The sequence below is a fragment of the Clinocottus analis genome, unplaced genomic scaffold (assembly GCF_023055335.1).
Source record: "Clinocottus analis isolate CAN_PGR_092001 unplaced genomic scaffold, fCliAna1.0.p SCAF_6, whole genome shotgun sequence".
Lineage (NCBI taxonomy): Eukaryota > Metazoa > Chordata > Actinopteri > Perciformes > Cottidae > Clinocottus > Clinocottus analis.
In genome coordinates, this window is record NW_027176218.1 from 4,112,084 (window position 1) to 4,135,212 (window position 23,129).

Sequence of the window (23,129 nt, forward strand, 5' to 3'; positions counted from 1 at the left end):
TCACGCTCATTTTAAATCACTTGTTTAAAATGGTCATAATGAAGTGATGACCATTTTAAATCACTTGTTTAAAATGGTCATAATGAAGTGATGACGTTGTGATGCATAATACCGTGAGGTGGTTTACTTGTTAACAAATAACACGAGGCAATCATCAGTTTAGATTTTTAAGCACTTTCAAACATTTCATCTTGTGGTTATGGGCTAGTATGCATAGAATTATTTCACCTTTTATTATAATTATAATGTACTTCTTACAAACAAACACATTTCACTGATAAAGCAAACAAGTAGGTGATTGTCATGAAACTAAGGAAACACACACTCCACTCTGAAGTTCAGTAACATTTACTTCATCAATATGACAGGAAATGAAGTTTGTTGCAGCCAGAAGTCTTGTCTTTGCAATAAAACACTTCATTCTTTCAGCGAGTACAGTCCTTTCCATTGAGCAGCTTTAGGTAGAAGAGCAGGTCTCATTGATCGGTAGTGAATGAATGAATTAGAAACATAAAGCACTTTGTTCCATTATCAGGTTAGTAATGTTTTCTTTTTTTAAATCTATTTTACGGTTCAATTTCCTAGAAAATGTCTTGTGACACGACTATATAATTTGTCATTTATTCACTTAAGCTGACGTTTTAAATTTGGCTCCAGGCAAGTGTACAAGTCAACTTATATGATGAAGAAATACTCACTTGGTTTTGAAGGGAGCAATTCAAAGTAAAACTCTTAAGTATAATTATCTAGTTTCCCTATAATTAGTGCCAAATTGCATCGTTCTTCAAAAGAATTTTAGGAAATAACAGCTCTACACAGTGCTCCACAAACGCAGACTATTTATTTTTTATGAATGGATGATCTGAATCAAACTGTTTTGATTGAGTTAATTACAATTACGTACATGATTTTAGCAGCGCAGTCCCACTCCTCCTTTATTGCATAGTTTGTCATCTTCTACCTGAATAATCTTTCAAAACCCAGTAAACTGCGATCGACCCCCAGGAAGCAAAAGAGCTCTCATCATGTGATGCGTTAATTCCTGGGGTTTATTATGACATAAATACTCTAGTTCACACATACGTAGCCGTGTGTAGTGCAACCGTTAAACTCTCTCTGGACTCCCTGAAGCAGCTGGGACGGCGTTTTAAAACAACAGCCCTCAAAAGCGTTGCAACGTGCGGTTACAACAGACACAAAGCAGTGCATTGAATATACTCAAAGCTTGGAGCGTAAAATGCAAAGTGTGGTGCAGGCCGGGTACAACGGGAGTCATTTCACAGTCAAAAACACAAAGCTACGACCTTTTGACCTCTAGAAACTGCTTGAATGTTGCTTATATGATTCACGCCTGAGATCTTCTTCTGAAATGTACCACAGCCACTTTGGTTTGAAAGGTAAAAAAATAATAATAATCTGAATATTCTTTGGTGATTTTTACAGTTAAAGGCACAAATGTTCTTAAAATCAAGGTGGAATCAAATCGGACAGTAAATATGTGTAAAACTGAGCCACTTTGCCCAGGTTCAACATTTCTGTTCGACAGGGAAGTTAAAAATTTTAAATCGCGGCTAAAAAAAAGACATTGATAGAAAAATTTGCAAAAGAATATAAAACCTGGTACTAAAATAGACAAACTCCAAACTGACCAATCAGTAACTAAGTGACGGTTAGCGTGCGCTAGCCAATAGCTGCCTATGCTCACGGTCCAAGGAACTTTTTTTGTAAAAACCAGACGGTTGAACAGTAGTTCTGTGTTCATATTTTGCATGAGCGCACCAGTTTGAAGCCCTGGCCGGTGTCCAGCGTCGCTGGCGGGTACCAGTTCAGCTTGAGTCTCTTCAGGTACCGCAGGACGCTGCCGCCGAGCCCGAGCCCGTTCAGGCTGTCGGACAGCCAGCCGCCGGCCAACACCTGCACCAAGGGGCTGGTCATCCGAGGGAAGAACGCGCTCCAGTAGTTGGTGACGTCGCTTTCCGTCGGCAAGTGCAGCGCGTAGTCGCTCCAGTGTTTGGAGACGGCGTAGGCGGCCATCACCGCCCTGCCCCTCTCCGACCACTGCACGTTGCTGCTTGGGTTGCAGTTGTAGTCCACCCACTGGGTGGTGAAGTCTCCGAGCCGCGGGGGGTCCTGCTGCTCGACGTCCGTCCCCCGCGCGAGCGTCGCTCCCTGCGCGGCGACGTACAGGCCCTCCACCTTCTTCACCCCGTTCAGCCACGCCGACGAGTTGTCGCAGTCGAGCACGAAGATGAGGCGCGAGCAGAAGCTGCCGTTGCGCTCCTTCCACCACGCCAGGATCTGATCCAGATGGAGCGTGGTTCCTCCTGATGGCGGAAGGAAACTATTCAAATCACTATGGACCAAACTACGTATGAGGAAACTCATATTTTTATCCATCTATTGCGCCCATATACACATCTACAAAAAATGTAAAACAAATTCATGGCTTAGGATGTGATGAAATAATTTAACTGTTATGGTATAGCAAGTCATAAAAAAGTCTGAGTGTTATACAACATCAACATAGTCTTGGTATAACGTACAAAAAAATATAGAAAAAAAGTCAAGTATGTCATAAAAATGTAATGAAACTCTTACAAATTGTCAGAATATATAACGTCAAGGCATATTTTTCAGAATAGAAAAGTGCCATAAAAATGTCTAAAAGTTGAAGATTGCAGATGTTCTTTACATGCAAGTGACTTTTCTCACTTGTTAAAATGTTTAAATCTCAGCTACACTAAAACTGGATCTTTCTTTTCTGATCTTCATGGAAGGTTTCACAAAGTTTCCTCTGATCTAAAAATAGTTTGAGAAGACTTTTACATCTTATAAAATAATCCGTGGGAATCTCTGGAAAGTTAAAAATGGCACAGTGATGCCAACAAAACATTATTACGTAAAATAATATTAAGCAACAAAATGCAAAAAAGAAAAAATGTTGCACCTACTCCAGGTTCATCAACTTTGAAATCCAAAAATGAACTTTCCTGTGAATTGATCAATAAAAAAAAAAAAAAAAATCAACCTTTATAACAACGATTGCCTCAACTCGAGTTCCCTCTCACCCGCCAGCGCCCACTCTCCGGAGCGGTGACTGTGGCCGCTGTAGAAGATCACGTAGGTGTCGTGGCGAGGTCCGTCCGCCGTCTGCAGCTCAAAGAACGCCGTGATCTTCGCCTGCAGGGCCTCCCAGGTCACGCCGCTGGTGGAATAGTCGCAGCCGAACGTCTCGATGAAGTGGTGGGCGAAGAAGCGCTGTATGGTGTTCAACATGCCCGTGGAGCGCTCGTTCAGCTCCTGGACCTGGCTCGGAGGCAGCAGCACGGGCTGGCCGTCCAGACTACGGGGCAAAGGAACAAAATAATATCACGACCGAACTTCTGCCTTTATGGCTCTAGATATTGGCGGGAGTGGCAGCCCATCGTAGGCAAATCACTAAAAACAATTAAAAACTAAAATGCTTACATTTTGATACGGACAACCTCGTGTACTGGGACACTTTTGAATATTTTAATTATGACAATAACTGACGAGTATGAAGGGCGCCATGTTCATGGTTATTTCATACATTTGGCCAAACTGGCTGCACACTTCAAACATCAGGAACAATACGACAGATGACTGAAAGCTGAGGATAATATTTTAATTTTCCCAGCAGTTATTGTTCAAACACACACACACTACCTGCAGAAGTTGGTGGGGATGACCACCGCGTAGCCCACACAGGTTCCTCCGAGGCTGCTGCCGAGCTCGTGGAAAAGCCCGTGAAACAAAGACTCCAGAGGCAGGACGAGCAGGAAGACGCTTAGGAAGAGGCTGCTGGAGGCCTGCGGAGGAGGACAGTCACCAAATAAGATGCTGGCAGCACAGTGACATGAATCTGCATTTCAACAAAAGCATTTTAGCCAAGTGTAATTAACTACTCCAAAGAGAATAAGATAAATGTGAGAAACCACAAGATGAAAAGCAAGAAAATCTTGACCTTTTTGCTTTTCTGACTTTTTTTAAATCATGTGCACGTTTCATTGTTTTGTGCAGAGTCGATTATTGTGACCTAGTCACTCCAACTAATGAAATGTATGGATGTGCATGTTCCTCCAGATATTGTAATTCTGTTTTGTTGCTCACAGTATTTCCAAATTGGTGTTTATAGAGGCCTGTGATATTAAGTTGACCTATGAGATATACATGGTGTCCGTCTTGCCTCCTACCTGCCAACAAAGTACGGCCACAGCAACAGTTGACAACATGGAGAACATCACCAGGCGCTCTGAGATGAGGCAGAAATGCCTCATGCCCTTTGAGGCCATCACCTTGTTCAGGCCGCTGATCCCTGACCCCTGGGCCGAGCACAGCCTCCTGCATTCACTGAGCTTGGTGTGAAAGCCCCACACCGTGATGACAAACACCATGTGGCTGGCGGCCCAGAAGAACGCACAGATCACAAAGCCCGGGATCATCAGGTACCACCGGTCCATGTCGCCCAGCTTCACGCTGGCCAAACCGATGAAGGTCACCTCCACCGCGGTCAGAGGGAGGATGGACAGCCGGCGCCACAGAGCCGGCCGCGCCAGCAACGGCTGCCAGCGCTCGGTCACGGAAAACCCGCTAAAGTAGACGTCTAGCAGAGGGTCGCAGATGAGCCGGCCGAAGAAGCACCCGAGGGCGAAGGGGTTGGTGGAGACGTGCAGAGACTCGAAGAACAGCGCGCCGGCGACGACGGCGAAGCAGAGCAAGTTGGGGAGAGCCAGGCACGCCTTCATCCGGAGGGCGACCATGACCGCGGCCAGCGCCGCCAGCAGCACCGTCACGCTCACGCAGTCCCGGGCGGGCAGCGCCGCGCCGGCGGCGGCGAAGCCCACCAGCTCCAGCTGCTCCGCCGAGGTGAGGAAGGCGGGCCGGCGGCACCCGGCGCGTCCGAGCAGCCGCTCCAGCAGCGCCCACAGAGTCCTCGAGGCCGCGCTGGCCAGCAGCAGGTAGTCGGCGGCGCGCGCCTTCGCGTCCACTTCGTGAGCCGGGCCGCGGTCGAGGAAACCCTGCAGTCCCAGCAGGAACCCGAACCACAGGTGGAGGAGACCGAGGCCGAACCTCTCCGCGCGGGAGAAGCAGTGCGACACGCCCGCCAACGCGGGGACGACGAGAGCCAGGACGAACACGACCAGGAGGGTGGTGTCCTCCGCGGTAGTCGACCACCGGGCGTAGAGCCCCAAACACAGGGCGACCAGGAGGTTGAGCCTGGACAGGTAGCCGAGCCACCGGACGGACGACCACACGCTCACCTCTCCGTTCACGTCCTCGAGCCGGGTCATCGCTGCACGGAGGCAGTGGCTGACACAGTAGCGTAGATAACCAAACATCTTGATAAGAAAGACGGACGAGCCGGAGCTCCCCCGCAAAACAGGACGTTTTATGAGTTATAGTTGGTTTATTATCCGTTACATTTTAAATCCGGATATGGCACGCTAGTTAAATAGCTAACTAGCAAACTTGTTGAAAGTGGGACTAGCTTAAATACTTTTTCAAAGTTAGCACGCCGACATATTTACATGTTGACGGTTCACATCTGATGTCCAGTGCAGGTTTTTTTTTTTTTAATGCCGTTAAAACGAAGCGCCCTGAAAGCAGCCGTCAGTAAAGTGAAGTAGTTTTCCGCTTAAAAAGTTTGTCGCATCTGAAGTTTGGAGTTGACAGGCGCCATGACGCTGGCTTCGAACACTACGGCAAGCCTCAAGGGTCAAAACTGTTTTTTTTTACCAATTGTAAATAACGGCGAATACTTCAGGTTTTGGATGTAAATTAAGAACGCCCTTGAGTAAACTCAATATTTACTCATGCATTTACTTACTTTGTACAGTTTTCAACCGTCTCACAAAGAGATTGTCCAATCAAGCTGGCGCTGTAAAAAAGCTCAGTCTGTGCTTACAATGTAAGCGAAAAGGAAAAGAAAGCAATAGTCAGGATAAAAAAATTTAAAAAAAATACTAATCCTACCTTCATAAGGAAATAGTTTGTAAAATTGCTTTCAAATGTCAGTATTTTTTGGGGGATTTGATCAATGGTTATTTACTTTTTAAGTAAAATATTAGTGTCAGTTAAAAAAAAAAGACCCCATTGCCTCAGTGTCAAATTACCTACAAACACTACTCAGTCTTCAGTATAACAATAATAAGTAATCCTGACCCCATATAGGTTCTTACTTTATTTATGTTTTCAACTGCTGATGTTGACAAATCTTGCTTATGTATTACAAGGACTGTGAATAAATGTCCCTCTCGATCTCCTGTATCACAACTGCCTCTTCATAATTCCATAAACAGTGCAAAGAGCTGTATTTGAGTGTTTGAAAATAATAAAATACACACACAAAAAAGCAACACAGGCACTATACATTTACATTCATTTATAAAAGAGAAGTACAACCATACTATTAGCACACATTGTTCTGCATTGTTGAAAATGTTGATAATGAAGATGAAACAACTCATGCAAATGGACCTAAAGAAACATTGGAAGACAAAAAGCACCGATTCACCACAAAACTTCAAACTCTCTATTTGTGTGGTACTGCGAAAGTTTTTCTTTTGTGCGTGTGTGTTTTATTTCTGTTAACGCAGAGCAGATATAAGCAGAGAGATGTGTATTATATGGAAAACGAGACGGGAATGGGAACACACTGCATTACATCAACACTGGACATGTATATTGGTAGCCATTAATATGACGGAGGAGAACCGAACAGTTAGTAGATACTATTTGGCCAGAGAAGCTTGATATCTTTCCGTTTTAAAAAGGTACGAGTTCCACTTTCTCCAGGGGCATGAAATCCACTTTCAACATACAGGATGTGTGAACAAAGAAGGCACCTTAGACCGACTTATCTCGCGGGCCCATCATATTGGTTGTACAACGTTCATCGTAGGAAAATAATTACATTTTGTGACACCCCTTTGGGATCAATGATAAAGTGCCACTGACGGTCACGCATCAACGCAGATTCATTTCATTCACACCGATGAATCCAACCACAGCCACACATTCAGCCCGCTCGGGGAGAGGCCGGACTACATCGTTTTCATCTGGTAGTGTCTTCAGCTGAAACCTCCCGTCGTCAGACACTGCTATTGCTAAAATCTACAGTTTCTCACCTGTCTCAGAGGTTTCGGTATGACAAAAAAAAAGAAAATTACAGAAACAGAAAATTAGTGCAAATCTCCTCTGTCAAGGTGAATTACTTACTGTATTTCACAATAATGTTACAAAATTGTGTCAAAGGATACTGGTGCTTTGAAATCCATTTTGTAGGTCACTGACTTGCAGTGTTGTACTATGTATCTGCTGGAGAACAATACATGTATTGGAAAGCTAACAGGAGATAATTAAGTCGTAATATTTGTAAAGGACAACGAGAGGCGGAAAAAAAATAATTGTCTAATACCTATTTTGAAACACTCGTACCTTGTTACACAATGAGTAAACACAAGTTACAGTTTCACATTAGTAAACCTAGTAATACTCCTACCTTATGGTTCTGAAAATGTTTTAAAATGCTACAAATACCACTTTCTTGTAAAAGATACACAAATTATTCAGAAGATGGCCAGTTAAAATGGCATTGCCACACTTTACACTGGACAACACCAATGTTTTGACTGTTGAGAATATATATATTTCAAAACAAGGAACTTATTTTTTTTATCTTGGAAAACTAAACGCACACCAAGAATTTTCAGAGAGTCCAGCTGCATGACTGTGACAGAAGCAAGCGTACCAGTTCAGTCGTTCCATCCCAGTCTTTGCAGTGCAATCAAACTCCCATCAGACTGCTGGTGTTGCTGCATTTGTCTTTCGTACTCAGCAGCCCGCCACACTAGCTTATTCAAATAGAGACAGAGTACAGAATGCAGACAAGCTGACTTTTGTTATTGAAAGCTGATTGGAAGATTGCATGGAAATCAAAGAGCGGGGAGTTCAGATAGCTTGGGGGCATTCACTTTCCAACTCTTTAAAAAACCTAGATATTTATCAAAATATATCCATCTTAGTGTGTGTGTGTGTGTTTGCAGATATGTGTGTGTATGTGTGTGTACTCTCAGAAGAGTGTGGATATGAGAAAATAATCTGTAAACTTCTCGCTTTTCGCACTGTGCAAACTGCATTGTCTTGAGGAAAGGGAGGACAAGTGGGAGAAGAATGCAGCAGGTTTAAATTTGGCAGCGCAGCAGTTGAAGGGGAGGTGACAGTTACGTAGATAGAAGGAGAAGAGGGAGGTGGGAAGAGGTGTGGAGAGGGTTGTAGCTGGTTGAGCCTAGCTCTGAAGCAGGATGGGGTCTTCGAGCTCATGGAAGCCAGGCACCGAACTGCTCTGGCTCTCCCCAGAATCTGAATCGTAGGGCGCGTCGGGGAGCTCCGTGAAGCCCCAAGCCATCTGGTCATCCTCAAACTCGGAGCGCACCTGCACGGGCACGTCGGCGCACTCCTCCTCCTCGTTGGAGTGGAAGTCCTGAGGGATGTAGAGCATCTCTGGGTAGTTGCGGGACACCAGGTCGCTCGTGGTGGCCAGAGACGCCTTACGGAAGGCGATGAGATGCATGTGGGAATACTTGACGTATTTGTACCGCTTGAAGCCCAGGGACTCCACCGCGACGCGCCAGCTGCGCATCATGAGGGCGTGGCGGTTTTGGTGAGAGGAGTCGGGCGTGATGATGAGCAGCAGGCCGTGCAGCTCCAGCAGCTCGTGGGCCTTCTTGCAGCAGATCCAGCGCTGGTACGGTGAGGGGAAGTAGGACAGAAGCAGGGAGAAGACCACCACGTGGAAAAGCTGGGCAGGCAGCGTATCGATGGGGTTGTGGAGCTGGCGGAGGAAAGCCGGCACCGCGTCGCTCGCCAGCTGGAGAGGCTGCTGGAGCTGAAGATTGAGGAAGTCACACTTGTACACACTCTGAAGGAGAGAAAAAAAGCAAAGCGTCAACACTTTCAAATGGTCCTATTTACGATCATTTGCTCCCTGTCGTGCAGTTTTTCTACAGGCAGCTGCAGAATGCAAGGTGCTTTTTGTTCCGCTTTCTGCAGAATCTGTTCCCACATACTCTAACCACTACAGTGATGCCCTTGCATGAGTCATTGCCGGTCTTGCTATTGCTCAGTTAATGCCACTGAATCACCAGACAGGAACCCTGTGCGTTGTTTTTCTGTCAACAAGGATTTATAACAACAAAAAAAAATAACAAAAAAACAGCAAAATAAGCACCCGTACCTCGACTGCAGGCACAATGTCAATACCAACTGTCAGGAATTCATCAAACTTTAAGAAAGGGTTGAAGCAGCTTCCCACGTCGAGAAGGCGCATTTTCCCCAGCTGAGAGATGGAACTACAACAGAAAAGTGGAAAATGTCAAAAACACAACGTGACTTCTGCATCTAATAGTGTCTCTTTGTCCTATAACAAGTCACATCGTTGAAAAAAAAGAAAGAAAAATCAACATTTTTTTTCTCTTCTTTCACAACAAACAAAGAGAAATGCTTTTGATAAATAGCAAGGTCCACACATACTTTGCTAATATAACTGCAAATGTTTTCTATAAGAAACAAGAGAAAAACAAAACACATATTTTACAATGAAATCTTTTTTTGAATATGTTAAGTAACATTCAGGCCAGTTACTGTCACCCTAGGTAATGGAAGTTGCTTAGTTGCTTTTGCGTTGCGTTTACCTGGGGATGTTGCTGTACGGTTGGGCACTTACAGAATCTGCAGTCAGACCCATGGTAAGCATGGCACTTTTCTCATCCTTTTCTACCATTCTTTTCATCCCACCATCCAAAAAATATTCTTGACAGACACTGTGAAAAGAGGAATGAACAAATAAAAAAAACACTACTCGAACTTCACCGCCAAAGTGACAAATGACATGTCGTAAACAACACATCCTGCGTGTTTGGACGAGTCAGACTTCATTGTCACGAGGTCCAAAAATTGCAGTCGGCCGTACCTGCGACACCATTCGATGCGTCCCTCTCCCTCGCAGTTTTTAGTCCAGTGGTTGTCGGCCAGATTCTTCATGGCGAGGGCGTACTCGCTCAGCGTCTGCTCATCTTTACAGTGCTCGCGCCAGATCTTGTCAAAGTCGCCCACTGATGAAAAAATAAATAAAAATAAATACATCAGGACAGAGCTGACAAATAAAAAGACAACACAAAAAAAGGCAAACCTCAGACCTGAGAATCTAGAATCGTCAATTGAGACTTGGCTTAAGCTACCGGCCTTATCATGCTGAAGTCCTGTTTTTATCGGCTATTAGTCCGACACGTCCATCCACATCAAGTTAACACAAACTTTCACAACTTACTTGCCAACTTTGGTCATCCCCTTCAGCAACAAAACATGGCAGTTCTCCTTTTGGAAGAAAGTTTCAACAACAGAAGTTGAGGAGAAAAAAAAAAATCCTCCTCAAATAGCCATTTCACAGTTATAATAAAGTCAGCGCAAAATCCCTTTAGCGTATCGTCACAGTTTACAGCCTGGAGCATAGGCAAACACGCTGATAAGGGAGAAATCCCATGACCACAAGAAAAAAAACTCTGATTCCGATTTACAGAAATGAAAGGACAACAAGAGGAGGAGTAGTGGTAAACAGCAGTGCTCGAGAAGCATGACCACTGTGATTCTATGCCAAGCCGACCAGATCATGCTTTACTTATTAACCACTCATGAGGTCTGCTAGCAGCACGACTCCTCTGTGCAGTTCCAGTCTCCAAAACAAACGACCATTCTCATTTACTCAGTATTTTTTTTATTTGTTCAAAATAGAACTTGATCGAACGTCATTTAAAAACAATGCATCGTGGTCGTGATGGCCTTTCTGAGTGTGAAAGTAGGATAGAGGCAAAACAAACAGCAAAACCTGACCTCTCTATGCATTGCTTTACATAACTAATAGAGAATGTGGCAACGTTTGTTCCAAGATTGACACAACAAATATTACTGAAACATGATGAATCATTTGACACCGGTAAAAGTTGTCTTCTCTTTTTGCTGCTTGCTTTATGATTTGAGGACAGCAATATGACCAGATGCCTGTTTTTAATTTAGAGGCAGTCAAATAAAACAAAACCGCCATTCAAGCAGGAGATAACTAGAGTCAATATATTTGTGGCTTTTAAACTTGCAAAGTCAAAGAAATCATAAAGCCTGTACAGTACAAATCGTTGGCTGTTCTGCTACAATTATGTGATTATTCTAAGCTAATGCTATGCTCAAGTTAACAATTTTGCACACGACCTCTTTGAACCTGTCCTTCAGTGTTCCCCTCCCACACCGGCTCCAGTAGGACTGTGCATTTCCTCAGAAATGAGAGTCAACAACAGCACAAAGCCTCAGTGTGGTTAGGCTTCGTAGGAAGTGTATTTTTTCTCTTTTTTTTTATACATCCAGGGGAATTCAGAATTGCTGGTAAGCACCTTAAAGTACAAAAAGTCTTCAACTTCAATGTGTTAACCACTCTGCCCATGTTCAGATTGACTCATAATAGGAAAAAAGACAAACAGACAGACTCTCTCACACACACACACACACACACACACACACACACACACACACACACACACACACACACACACACACACACACACTTTACAGCTTTAAAAGGATCCATAAATTACTGGAACACATTTTTTTTTGCATCTTGCATTTTTTTTGCATTTTTTTTTTGCATCTTGTATCCTGGAAGCTTCGATTTCAGACTTGCAAATTTGTATTTGCAAATATTTGTGGGCTTACAAATGAGTGAAGACAGATGAGGTGATCAGGAGCCACATCCCCCAGAGGAACATTTTGTCTGCAAAATCCGTTTTGCAGAGACAGTATCATCTTCTCCCACGAAGTAAAACTTTTTTTGTACTTCCCCAAGAGCAAAAGCAGAAGTAAATGTGGCATCCTCTGAGTTTGGAGCTTGTATTAATTTATGAGAAATAACTGGGGAATATGTCTCTAAAACAGTTGAAATAAGAGTAAAATCTTCAGTTTCTTATGCACTCACGGAACACTATGATTTCCCAAGCAATGAGGGATCGATTTACCTTCAACCTTTGTTTTCTAGTTCAGAACAACACCAACACTCAGACATAAAGATAATAAGTTGCACAAATGTTTGTTCAGGTCACAGAGTTATCATTTATTGGCAATAAAGAGGCAATAATAAGTAATTTATTGCCAGCAGATATTATCTCTCACTGGTAACCTATTAAACTTGTTTTAGAAGGGACATACATACGTGTTCACACGGGTGACTTTAAGTTAATAAACGGTTATGGCATGTGCAGTGTATATAGCCCAAATGTTATTGTAAAGTAGCTTTAAAAAGGCCTCGCTTGCTGAACACAACCCCCGCTGCGGTCTGCTGCCTCCATAGCTGCGAACGAGACTCAAAACAAGGCCGTTGGCTCGGAGGAGCACCGTTACAGAGGGTAATAAGTTGTCTGTATGTCCATTATTGTTCACGGAAAGGGGTTTAGTTTAGTAACCAACCGCTACCGTTGAGTAGCCACTCGGCTGCTGGGCCAAAGAGAGAGAGAGAGAGAGAGACGAAGACGGAGGGGCCCATAGAGGCAGCTTACCCTCTCTGTATTTCCTGCGCAGTTTTCTGTGGACGTTTTTGACGACCCCCGACAGCTTCTCCTGCTCCTGTTTGTACGGCACTTCGTCGGGAATCGGCACGTAGAAGGGCTCCGTGTGGTTCTCCGTCTCCCCTGTCTCGACATTGTCCCTGAGGTCCATAGCACCGCGCCGCCGATGCTGCTGCCTGCCTCTTCGGCCAGTTGCTTCCTCTTTTTTTCCCAGCTGCGAAACCTGTGAAAAAGCCGACCGGCGAACCGGTGCACGGGCCAACAAACCCCGCGCTGATTGGTTGATTTTGACAGACGTGCTTCGGAACTGACAGTCCGTCGACCAATCACAGCCCTGGAAGCGTACCTGTGACTGCGTGCGTCCCATGGAGCGTTCAAGTGCAGCTTGTAAATTCCGAAACTAATGAAGTAATCCCTACACCTCATGACATGACATAAAATTATATTTTTTTCTGTTAAATATGTTCTCATGAATGAAAATGTTTTGCTTTAACATTACTTAAATTATACCTATGTCCATTACTTACTACTCACTGCTTTTTCAGTACACATTGTTTGTGTACCTGACAAATGCAACCTTTGAATCTTTGGACTTTTCTTTTGTCCTGTGTACTTGAATGCTACTTACCTCTTAGCCAGTATGTGTTGTAACTTGTATGTAAAAACTTAAACACTTAAATGTAAAAGTAAAGTATAAAATGTATTGATTTCGTACTGTTAGATGTATTTAAATTGTTTAAAAGGTCATGCTATTCATAACTCAGCACAATTGCACTATAAACTACATACGTTATCAGTTAGGTTGTTTACTTGCAAAATAGATTTGTCTAAGAACATGCTCATACAAATGTTAAATACAACATACAACAATTTGGCACAGATACAGTTACTCAGCGAGGACAGCTCGCAAGTGAGCTAATCGGATTTGGCCTAGGATGAAGCATGCACAATAGATTTGGACTAGACAAAAACATGGCGGTATGTCCTGTTCACAGGGATAGCGTGAGGAAAGCCCAAATAAATAATATTGCATTGATTGTGATGGTAGTGCAGATTATTCAGGAGCACTGTTGATGAAAGTGTTATAAATCTCAAAATGAATCGTATCTCTCGCCTTATGAAGAGGTGAATGCATCATTAAAAAAATAGTCTAAGAAAAGAAATGCCTGAACAAGCGTGAGTAGTCAGCTATTACTTCTTGTTAGGAAACTAAACACTTCTGGATTCAAACTTTGCTGGAAAATGTTTTTCCTGTTGATGATGATGATGATGATGATGCATTTCCATAGCATCAGTCTATTCATTTGAAGTCAAAATAACCATACCAAAAAGCAAATATTGTACAGCTCATAAAGGATTATTTGTAGGTTGTTGAAATATTGTATTTAATTTTTGTGTATCAAATTGTATTTGTATTTGTAATGTGTGTATAGTGCCACCCACTGGTGCCAGTGTTATGTGGTCCCCACATTGACAAAGACAGATTTCCAAGTCCTTTTCATTGTTCTCGTGAGACAACGTTAACATGACTGGTCAAAAAATAATATGAAAAAAATCTTTAATAATTTTACAGTTTTCATGTTGCTTTTGTCGAATGTTGGATTTGGTGTGAAGAAAAGACATCGAGTTGTAGCTAAAGCTTTATCCATACTGTCTTTGCATAACCACTCTTAATCCAAAACTCACACACAGCACATGATGCTAACAGCATGTTTATTTTTAGCTGCAGATACGCCTGCTTGTTGCACTGTCATGGGTGGTATGCAATTACAGCATATAAAAAAATTGTAACGTTAGTATATATATAGAGCATCATCATGTGAGATTTCACATACATACTCTGGCAGTAAAGAAGAAAAGCTGTTTGTCAGCACGCTAAACTAAGATGATCTTATATGCACTCTGAGCCGGCTACTATCAGCATTGTAAAGGCGAATAAAAGCCATTGTCCACATTTAATTATTTGTCGAGTACAATTTATTAATTCCATGAAAACTAAATATACCCTACAAAAACAAAGTGATCGACAAGTGGCATCACGACACACCGATTGGTTTCATTTGCACCTTCAAGGGTGCGTTAACGTTCCGCAGAGCTGATCAGTGTGAGCAATGGTCTGTTGTCTAAGTCTTATGTACAGTAAAGAATACAGAAAATTGGTTCATACTCTTGACAGCAAAGAGTTAGCATCCTCCCATAGGGAATATACAGCATTTATTCTGATATGCGTCATATTTACTTGAAATGAATACCCATTGTCATTCACTTTTGCATGTTTATTCTTCTTCTATGTAGCACATTCCTGTTAGGTGTCGTTAAAATACCTTAAGATAATCGCAAACTATCAAATTATGGCATGATCGTCATACAGTTTATGGTTTAATTCAACCTATTCTGTGCTTTTTTTGTTGTTGCTTTGGCTGCCTCTCTCCTTGACAGTAGAGCCAAACCACTGATATCAAGTAGAGCCCAAAACAGGCAAGAAAGTCATAACGGTAGGCCACAACTAAAAATACCACCATCAAGGTGGCGTATAACAATGTTTTTGAGATATTGCTGCAGGAAAAAGTCTCTTGCCACCATGAAACGTTTCTATCGATGCTCTCGTGTCCGTTTGACGCTGCAGCTGTGGGTTGGACGTCTGCTGTCTCCGTGTCCTCAGGGGTGTCCAAGAGGCGGCCGGGGTGTTGTTCTTCATCCTGAGACTCGCTGATGGATGGCATCCGTGTGGCCAGCGGCTTGCATCTGCCTATAGAAGGCCTTACTTTGCTGTCCTTGTTCCTGTCCGTCTGGGCCTGCTCCCCGGCGTGCACGGCCCTGAGGCAATGCATGTACAGCTCCACCTCGTCGTCCGAGTCGGACTCTGCCGAATCGCTGTCGCGGCTCGACTGATCGTTTTCAGGTTCGTACGTCGGAATGAGCGAACTTCCTTCGGCGGCAACGGATTCGCTCTCATCTCCCGCAGCTTCCGTGAGGTCACGTGGAACATTCTCAAAATCGACCTCTTCGCAAAGATGCATTTCAGCCGGGGTGCGGCCATTTTCTCTGCCAATTACTCTCTTGACCTGCACATTGTTCACCGGAGCAGATAAACCGTCCCTGACCTTGTTCTGTGGAAGGTCTAACCTTACTTCAAAGCAGCCCGCTTCCTTTTGCCCGTCCTCTCTCGTCATGATCTCTGAATCTGCGTCTGTGATCTCTGACTCTGCCGTTTCAACAACACAACATTCCTCCTTGTAATTTGGATTCTCCTCTTCTACGTCTACCTCCTGATCCTCCCACTCCACACCTGCTTCATCGTCATCGCTCAGGTCTATTTCCATTTCTTCCCCCTCCTCCAAATCCTCTTCATTTTGGACATTTGTCTCTTCAATATTGACCTCATGTATCCCTGCAAAGTGATTTTCGTCCTCCAGCTCAGTCTCCTCTTGTTTCTCTTCCTCAATCTCCTCAGCTAGATCTTCTTCTGCGGCTTCATTTGTGGCTTGAACATATGCTTTTGCAACTTCCTCCCTGTCTTTTCCTGCCATAATCTCCCCAATTTCCTCTCCAATCTTCTGCTTGACCTCTAAAACATCTACATCCTCCGCCCCGTTCTTTTTCTCTCTCGCAGCTGTAATCTCCCAAACCATTTTGTCCTCTTTTTCCGCCTCTGTTGTATTTCTGTTTTCTAATGTCTCTGCGTCCTCCAACTGTCCTACTGTGTGTGAGTGCGTGGTCTCACTTTCCTCTTCATCTGTTAATATGCTTTTCTCCTCTTCTTCAACCATCATTTCCCAGTTCACCACAGGAGTGTCTGCAAAACAAGAATCCTCCTGTTTGGCGACGCCGGCTTCTATTTCACGATGCTCGATGTTTTGCGCGTCGTCGTCTTCGAGCTCCACGAACATGTCACCCATGTGATAATGCGCCGTCGCCCCAGCGACCTCACCGATTGGCTCTTTTTCAGCCGAGTGTTTTGTTTCTTCTTTGGGCAAATTGTTCACCACTTCATTTCCTTCCTCCACATTATTAGTCTCGAGAGGTATCTGAGGCGTTGTGACGTCCTTTTCCTCCACGATGTCAAAGGAAGGAACGTCGCTAATCTCCGTTTCTTCCATCGCTGAATTACTCGTGTGTTTAGGCTTCACATGGTGTAAAGCTTCGACCGCTTCATCCTCCTCTGAAACGGCAGCGGTTGTTTCGCAAACGTCTTCCTCTTTGTTCGGTTCGTGGACAAGCTCGCAGTCGTCCGCTCCCCTGCCGCTGCCACGTCGGCCCGTCTCGTCGCCAACGTGCTCTGATACCCTCCCAGGAGGTTGAAGTGACATAAACGAGCACGTGACTTCTTGTGTTTTGCTGTCTGCAAGCGTTTCATCTCGATTAGTTTTAGTTTGCGTACGTGTAGGCTCTGGCAGTTTAAGGTCAAAGGTCAGATTGTCTTCCCGCGCTTCTCCCTGGAGAGGTAAACTCTCAGCGGGTTTTTGTGGTTCCAACAAATCTGTGTTTAAAATGTTTGCAGCATGTGGCTGCGCTACCGTGCCTCCAGGAATAGCTTTAGGAACCTCAGATGTATTTGATCGTCTCTGGTCTGAACGCATGTTATCATCTGGATCCCGCTGAGCTTCTGCGTGGATGTCGTTCGCTGTCACGCTCAAACTTGTTTCTTCTTTTTCCATAGGAGGACTATTTGTACCTAAGTATTCTTGGTTTGATTCCTGACTCTTAAGCTCTTCGGCATTGTTCCCTCGAGCGTCTGATGGAACAGAGCAGCGAGTCTGTCTTCTTTCAGGGTGATGGTAACTTAAGTCTCCAGCATGCAGCGCAGCCTGGACTGGATTTCTCCAATCACTTTCATTTCCTACCCTGCCAAACAGCTGATGATACAACGGCGCCACCACAGTACCAAATGAGAAGCTGTTGGTCTGGGTATCAAGGCTTTCACTGCTTCCTTCTGCAATCTCACTGTCAGCTGGTTGAGCTGCAATGTTGCTAATACATTCATAACTCGGGTCTTGCTTCTGACTGCATTCCTCAGCTTTTGAGACAGACTTATTGATATTTTGGCATTCCTCAGAAGCAGGTTCATCATCTGATGGCTTGTCTGGGATAACCGTGGCTCTCTCACCTCCTGGTAACGTGGCCGAGTCAGACAAATTGACGCTCTGGGATTGATCCGTCTCGCCGCCAGACGCGTCTCCGTGAGCTGGTGATGTATCCGCGAGAGGTTCGCTGCATGTTTCCGAAGTTTCCGAACTAAAACGAGAACCTTCTGACTTACTGCTCGCGTCAGGAAGTGACGGCACGTCTGAGTGCTCTTGCTCTGAGGTTTCTTCTGCAGCAGCCTGGTTTGCCTCTGGAGGGGATTCATCTCTTTCTGTGCCGTCCGCTCCTCCGTTTCTCTGAGAAAAGTAGTCCCTCACCCGATCCATCCGTGCAGACTTTCTGCAACTTCTTCGGATGCTGTTCCGCCTGTTCTCGGTCTGTCCATCAACAACAGGGATAGATTCATGTTAGTTTGCTCACACAACAGTTGCTGTTTGAAGTAAAAAAGGGAGTAGGGTGACTTCAAATTGTATCTCACACACAAACAGGCTTGTAAAAACTCTATTTATGATTAAATACAAACTGATAAGATGTTAAAATAGCCTGCATAAAATAGCCTGCATAAAAGACACTAAGTAAGTGCAAACTGCACCCACTGAGTGTTCTTTAGCTGCACGGTGTCACTCAAGTCCTGGTCATGTGATATTCTCTCAAAAAATGCACTGGAGGTCATTTAAGGTTTCCCGATACTCATGTATCTCGCAGACATATCATGGTGTCTTTCAGCTTGCTTTCATGGCCAATAATACGTCAAACCTGTCCAATCAAGTTAGAAAATAGGAGATTGTTTCATCAATGAAAAATAACCTGTAGTGTTAGAGCTCAAGTAACTTATCAGTCTAGTTTGATGCTTTCTTAACTTGCAAATTCACATGAGTTTCAAGCACACATTTACTGAACTGAAGCGATAGCAAGACCAACAAATGTATTAGTAAACTGGACTGTTGCCCGCAGAAAGAAACAGAAAGGTGAAGTATTTGTGTTTTTTTTTTATTGTTACTCGCCAGTAATTTCTGTCGATCCTCCTCCGAAGTTCCTGACTGGCCATCAGAGATTTGCTCGACTTTCACGGCGTCCGCTGTCTCTCCATGCTGTGAAACATCTGCAGAAAAGAGACATGTAAATGCACTATTACAGCCGTGTCTTTCTACGTTCCGCAATCATTTTCTTAATATCATAACCCGAAGAATAAATATTCACCTGTTGAAATGTTTTCCTGAGAGGAAGCTTCTGTAGCAGAAATGTTTCCCACGACGGAGAGGCTCTGACTGTGAATCAATGACATTGGGACCGTTCAGACTTTTATGTGACCACAATTCTGAAATACTTTAATCAATCCTTTTGAAAAGTAGCAAAAAACATTTCAATTAGTTGTGCAAGGAAGCCTGGATCGATTGCACATCCACCGCACCTCACCACCTGTTTTCAATCCATCATTCAGCTATAACGTAAAGGATTGTGGCACCAGTTCAAACTTAGAGAAAACACAGACCTCACAGAGTCCCTTCATTGGTATTGAGCTTTAAGAAATCCTCAACACATTATCTCCTCACCTGAAAGTCTTAAGGCAGCTTTTTTTGTTCACTCTTTCCTGCTGGGACATTTCTCTCCTCTCCCTCGCTCTCTGGTGACAGAACAGCACGTAGTTCCTGTCGTTATTGTTGTTCCAGAACGTTCCCACCGGTGTCTCATATCTCAGACAAAAGTCCACTCGGGCTCCCGCCTCTCCGAACGGGGGCACCAGGGTGAGCTTAAAGGAGAAACGGTCCGTCAGTCGGTCACTGGAACCGGGCACGTACTCCGCCAGGAGGTCAAAGTGGCTCGACCAGTTGTCCAAAGTGGTTCGGACGAACACCGCTTTGTCGAAGGAGACGTTGAGGACACGGATCACTCCTCTCAGTGTCGTGGACCCCGGAAGTAACTCGATGGTCTCCAGTTCCAGTTTCCGCTCTCGGACTCTGACGACCAGCTCCTCGGCCGACAGCGGAAGGGAGAAAGTGAGAGGCGATAGGAAGTACACCTCTGAATCTACACCGGCGGCCTGAGAAGAGTCACTTTCTGGCAGCTTGGGTACATCCCACGTGTCAAACTCCTTCACGCGCACCAAACTGAGGCCCTTGGCGTCTGCAAAGGACACTCTCCTGGAGCCGGACAGGGGCGGCTCGGGCTCCGAGTCCTCGTCGCTGTCGGAGCTCCTTCTCCGAGGGCGAGGAGAAGATTTGGGCCTGATGCCGCTCACCATCTCCCACTCGTCGTCGTCCACTTCCAGCGGGTCGAAGCCTGGCACCTCTAAGAGGTTGCAGGCCCCAGAAGGGCCCGGTTGTCCCACGGACTCCATAGAGCTCTCTGTAGGAGAGTCAGCGGGAAGTGAACTGCAGAGCGTCTGCTTCTGGCAACTGACATTCAACATGACTTAACAGATGGAGTCGAGTTACAGATGACATTGTTGCGAGGGCCAACACTATAAATAGGCCGGAGGGAACTCAAACTATGTACAGTAGTCTAAACTCAGAAGTAGAACATATCATCCTCGTGCCTCTTTGAAGAACAGAGTTTGTGTGATATAATCTCCAATAAAGATTGATAATCATCTCATTATCCTACAGCAAAACGACTCCAACACCACATGTTTTGTAAACATTGATCTTATGTAACTGCAATGTCTCCCTGGAGAGTCGTAATGTTATTCGTATAACAAGCATGGGATTTACCACGGCAGCTATTTGTGTTTTGTTGCTTTTGGCCCACAATCGGCCACATGAGGTCTGAAACAGAACAAATAGCCTGCGTATTCGTTTTAGGCCTCCAATAATAAATAATCTTGACCTGATCCCACCCCTGACTCTCTGATGGCGCAATAACTGTGAAAAAGAAACAACCATTCCACACGAGCTCCTTCTTTTAACTGCGTATAACACGTGAAGACTGATCTCGTGTTTGTACTATTTCCTGCGTTTATGCCACAGCTGTGACAAAGTGGCATGTCCAGCTCCAGCCATGACCAAAGCGGTTAGTCCTCAATCTTACGGAGCAAATAACATACATATTTTTACAGTGAGTAAAGAGTGTTGTGTCTCTTAACGCAAAAGAGTGATGAACGCCTCCTGAATTGGTTATGAAAGGCATGTAAAGGCTGTCTCGGAAGATAATAGTTTTGTCTGGCATTTTGTCCAACAGGAAGGAAGCAGCGGGATCTGATACGAGGAACAGAGAACAATCAATGAAAACAGAGAGAAGACGAAGAAGTCAAGGTCTCTCAGATGCTTCATACATGAAAGAAGAAAAAGAGGGATGTGATTTCAGAAAAACATCTACGAGGGAAGCGAAGCATGCAGGGAAGTTATAGGACAAGAAACGGCTGCAACGATGGCAGATGCTGTCCGTAGCTTTGAGAGCGTCCTCGCCAACTCATCTCATCCTCTAGATAACACAATCAGCTCCTCTTAGGACACACAGTTCTTCTCCAAGCTCTCCCTCTCGGACATCACCCTGAATCCTCGCGTCCTCCCCGTCCACGAAAACCCAACCTGGCGTCCAGCTACAGAGCAAAGAGGGAGCGCTTCCTTACCTCAAGAGATTTGGTCTGGAGGAACAAGGTGCGGCACAACTTTGTCTGCGAAAGGCTGCTTTGTGAAGGTGGTGCCGCGGCGAGGGCGGTCGGGACCATCACTGGGGGAACTTCAGCTATTACAAGGCCCGGGAGAGGAGGAGAGGTGACAAAGATGAGGGGTGTCTGCCTTGGTCGGAGACCAGCTGCTTCCAGGAACAGGTTCGATGAGAGCAGATATTTAGGTTGTGTGCAGCCACAAGGCCCCCCGAGCAGGAACAAAGGAGGTATCAGATGAGTTATTTGGACTGGACCCCAGCTGGACAGCAGGTTCACGACACCACCAGAGCAACAGCTCAGGTTCCCTGGATCCTGGTGTTTGACTCCGGCAGTCAAAGAGGTGATAAGACCTTTAACTTTCAAAGTCAACTTTTAATGACATTCCTGAAATGCCTCAACGCAGCATAAAGAAAAGGCACGGCATGGATTTTTTTTAGTACCTGTTTCTGACTATGTACATGACGTTTCTCTTCCAATAAAAAAAGAAGGGCAGGTAAATACTAATCCAGTAGGTGGCAGAAAGTTACCTTGGTAACAATATCTACATTTCAATCATTAATTGCTCTGTCATATCCAAACGTACCGCACTAATCCACATCTACAACATGTAAATAGCTGCACCTTTAACGTGTGTTACGCTGTTGTTGTGTACACAGTGTTATGTTTTCCTTCTTGTTCCATGGCGAGAGAGAAACACTTAACATTGTGTGCGTGAGCAACAATATAAAAGGACGTATTTTCTGTTCTTTACCTTGATGTCCCTTCTCGTCTCATGAATTTCTCCTGAAGCTACGAGCAGCCTGGCCTCAGGTCCTCATCGTCGTCCTTCATCATGTATTTGCACTCGGTAGAAGATATTTTGAAATAACGACCTGACATTACAGGAAGCCACTGCAGGAGTGTAAGAAATGTAATGCTTAGAAGAAGAAGAAGAAGAAGAAGAAGAAGAAGAAGGGATAAAAATACTATAAAAATGTATAAACAAATAGTAAAACAGTAAAAACACAAAACAGAAATGATTAAAAACATGAAGACATGACTGCAGACGTGTTCTCTACAAAGTTAAGAGTAATTTTAGTTGTTGTGTTGAAGTTTGACACAATAGGGTACATTGCATTTATCAACAGCCAAAATTAAAACACTTTATTTATTTTTAACAGATGTACTGATGTGCTATTCAAATGAAAGTGCCGACACTACTGTAAATAGCGCTTTGATAACAGTTTGACAGTTGTGTGGCCGAGGAGCTCTTTTCCTTGTTGACGCATATCTAAATAAAGTCACAGACAACTATACTTATCTTGTCTCAAAGAGAACCCTTTGTTTAAATCATGAAAGGCAGTAAATGATGCCTGTTTTCAGGAATTTATCTCTTTTATTGCATTGTTTATGTCTATGAATATGTACAAACAAAAGCAATGCCTGCAAAATAGGCGACTGGAAAGCACAACTGTTTCCCCCCCCCTATGTATGTTATAAATAGATTATCATCTTTATTGATAGACGTGATATTTATTGATCATGCAAAATGTAGAGGACCTTTTTTCAAACGTTGGAAACAAATTACCACGACAAATGTGAAAACACACAGCGGGTAAACTTTTTTGGAGCCGACAAATTATTCACGGCTCAAGCAGATTTTCCTGTTTTGCACATCCTGGTGATGAACAGCTATTCTCACTGTTTAGCTCACTGACAGACACTGTGGCTCCTCCCCCTCAGGTAGACGCACAACTCCATCAGATCTCTCCCATCCTCACTTCAAAACTGGATGACTTGGAGACATCAACACTGCCTGGCTGCTCTAAATTCGA

General features: G+C 44.3%; 3 protein-coding genes across 3 annotated transcripts; all 3 read right to left on the bottom strand.

The window, feature by feature from the left end:
- Nucleotides 1-177: 177 nt before the first annotated feature.
- LOC137803581 (transmembrane protein 168-like) lies at nt 178-5,704 on the bottom strand. The gene is made up of 4 exons (XM_068602155.1): nt 4,215-5,704; nt 3,688-3,830; nt 3,069-3,343; nt 178-2,324 (listed from the first exon to the last, which is right to left on the bottom strand). Exons 1-4 carry the CDS (start codon nt 5,358-5,360, stop codon nt 1,759-1,761), a joined length of 2,130 nt encoding a protein of 709 aa, XP_068458256.1. The 5' UTR covers nt 5,361-5,704; the 3' UTR covers nt 178-1,758.
- A 501-nt stretch (nt 5,705-6,205) lies between these two features.
- On the bottom strand, nt 6,206-12,880 carry samtor (S-adenosylmethionine sensor upstream of mTORC1). Its single transcript, XM_068603995.1, has 5 exons — nt 12,615-12,880; nt 9,992-10,133; nt 9,714-9,842; nt 9,257-9,371; nt 6,206-8,941 (listed from the first exon to the last, which is right to left on the bottom strand). The coding sequence occupies exons 1-5, from the start codon at nt 12,772-12,774 to the stop codon at nt 8,309-8,311; spliced, it is 1,179 nt and encodes a 392-aa protein (XP_068460096.1). The 5' UTR covers nt 12,775-12,880; the 3' UTR covers nt 6,206-8,308.
- A 1,737-nt stretch (nt 12,881-14,617) lies between these two features.
- Nucleotides 14,618-20,152, bottom strand: ppp1r3ab (protein phosphatase 1, regulatory subunit 3Ab). The gene is given in 5 exon segments (XM_068602146.1): nt 14,618-18,085; nt 18,713-18,810; nt 18,909-18,976; nt 19,262-20,119; nt 20,121-20,152. Coding segments are annotated over 5 exon segments (4,134 nt in total). The 3' UTR covers nt 14,618-15,007.
- Nucleotides 20,153-23,129: the final 2,977 nt, after the last annotated feature.

Coding starts and splice junctions, on each gene's coding strand:
- LOC137803581 (XM_068602155.1), bottom strand. CDS start 5,360: ATGTTTGGTTATCTACGCTACTGTGTCAGCCACTGCCTCCGTGCAGCG. Junction 3,831..4,214: donor TGGCCGTACTTTGTTGGCAG/GTAGGAGGCAAG, acceptor CCTCCTCCGCAG/GCCTCCAGCAGCCTCTTCCT. Junction 2,325..3,068: donor CGGAGAGTGGGCGCTGGCGG/GTGAGAGGGAAC, acceptor TTCCGCCATCAG/GAGGAACCACGCTCCATCTG.
- samtor (XM_068603995.1), bottom strand. CDS start 12,774: ATGGACCTCAGGGACAATGTCGAGACAGGGGAGACGGAGAACCACACG. Junction 10,134..12,614: donor GCGCAGGAAATACAGAGAGG/GTAAGCTGCCTC, acceptor TTTTTTCATCAG/TGGGCGACTTTGACAAGATC. Junction 9,372..9,713: donor CCGTACAGCAACATCCCCAG/GTAAACGCAACG, acceptor TTTCTGTTGTAG/TTCCATCTCTCAGCTGGGGA.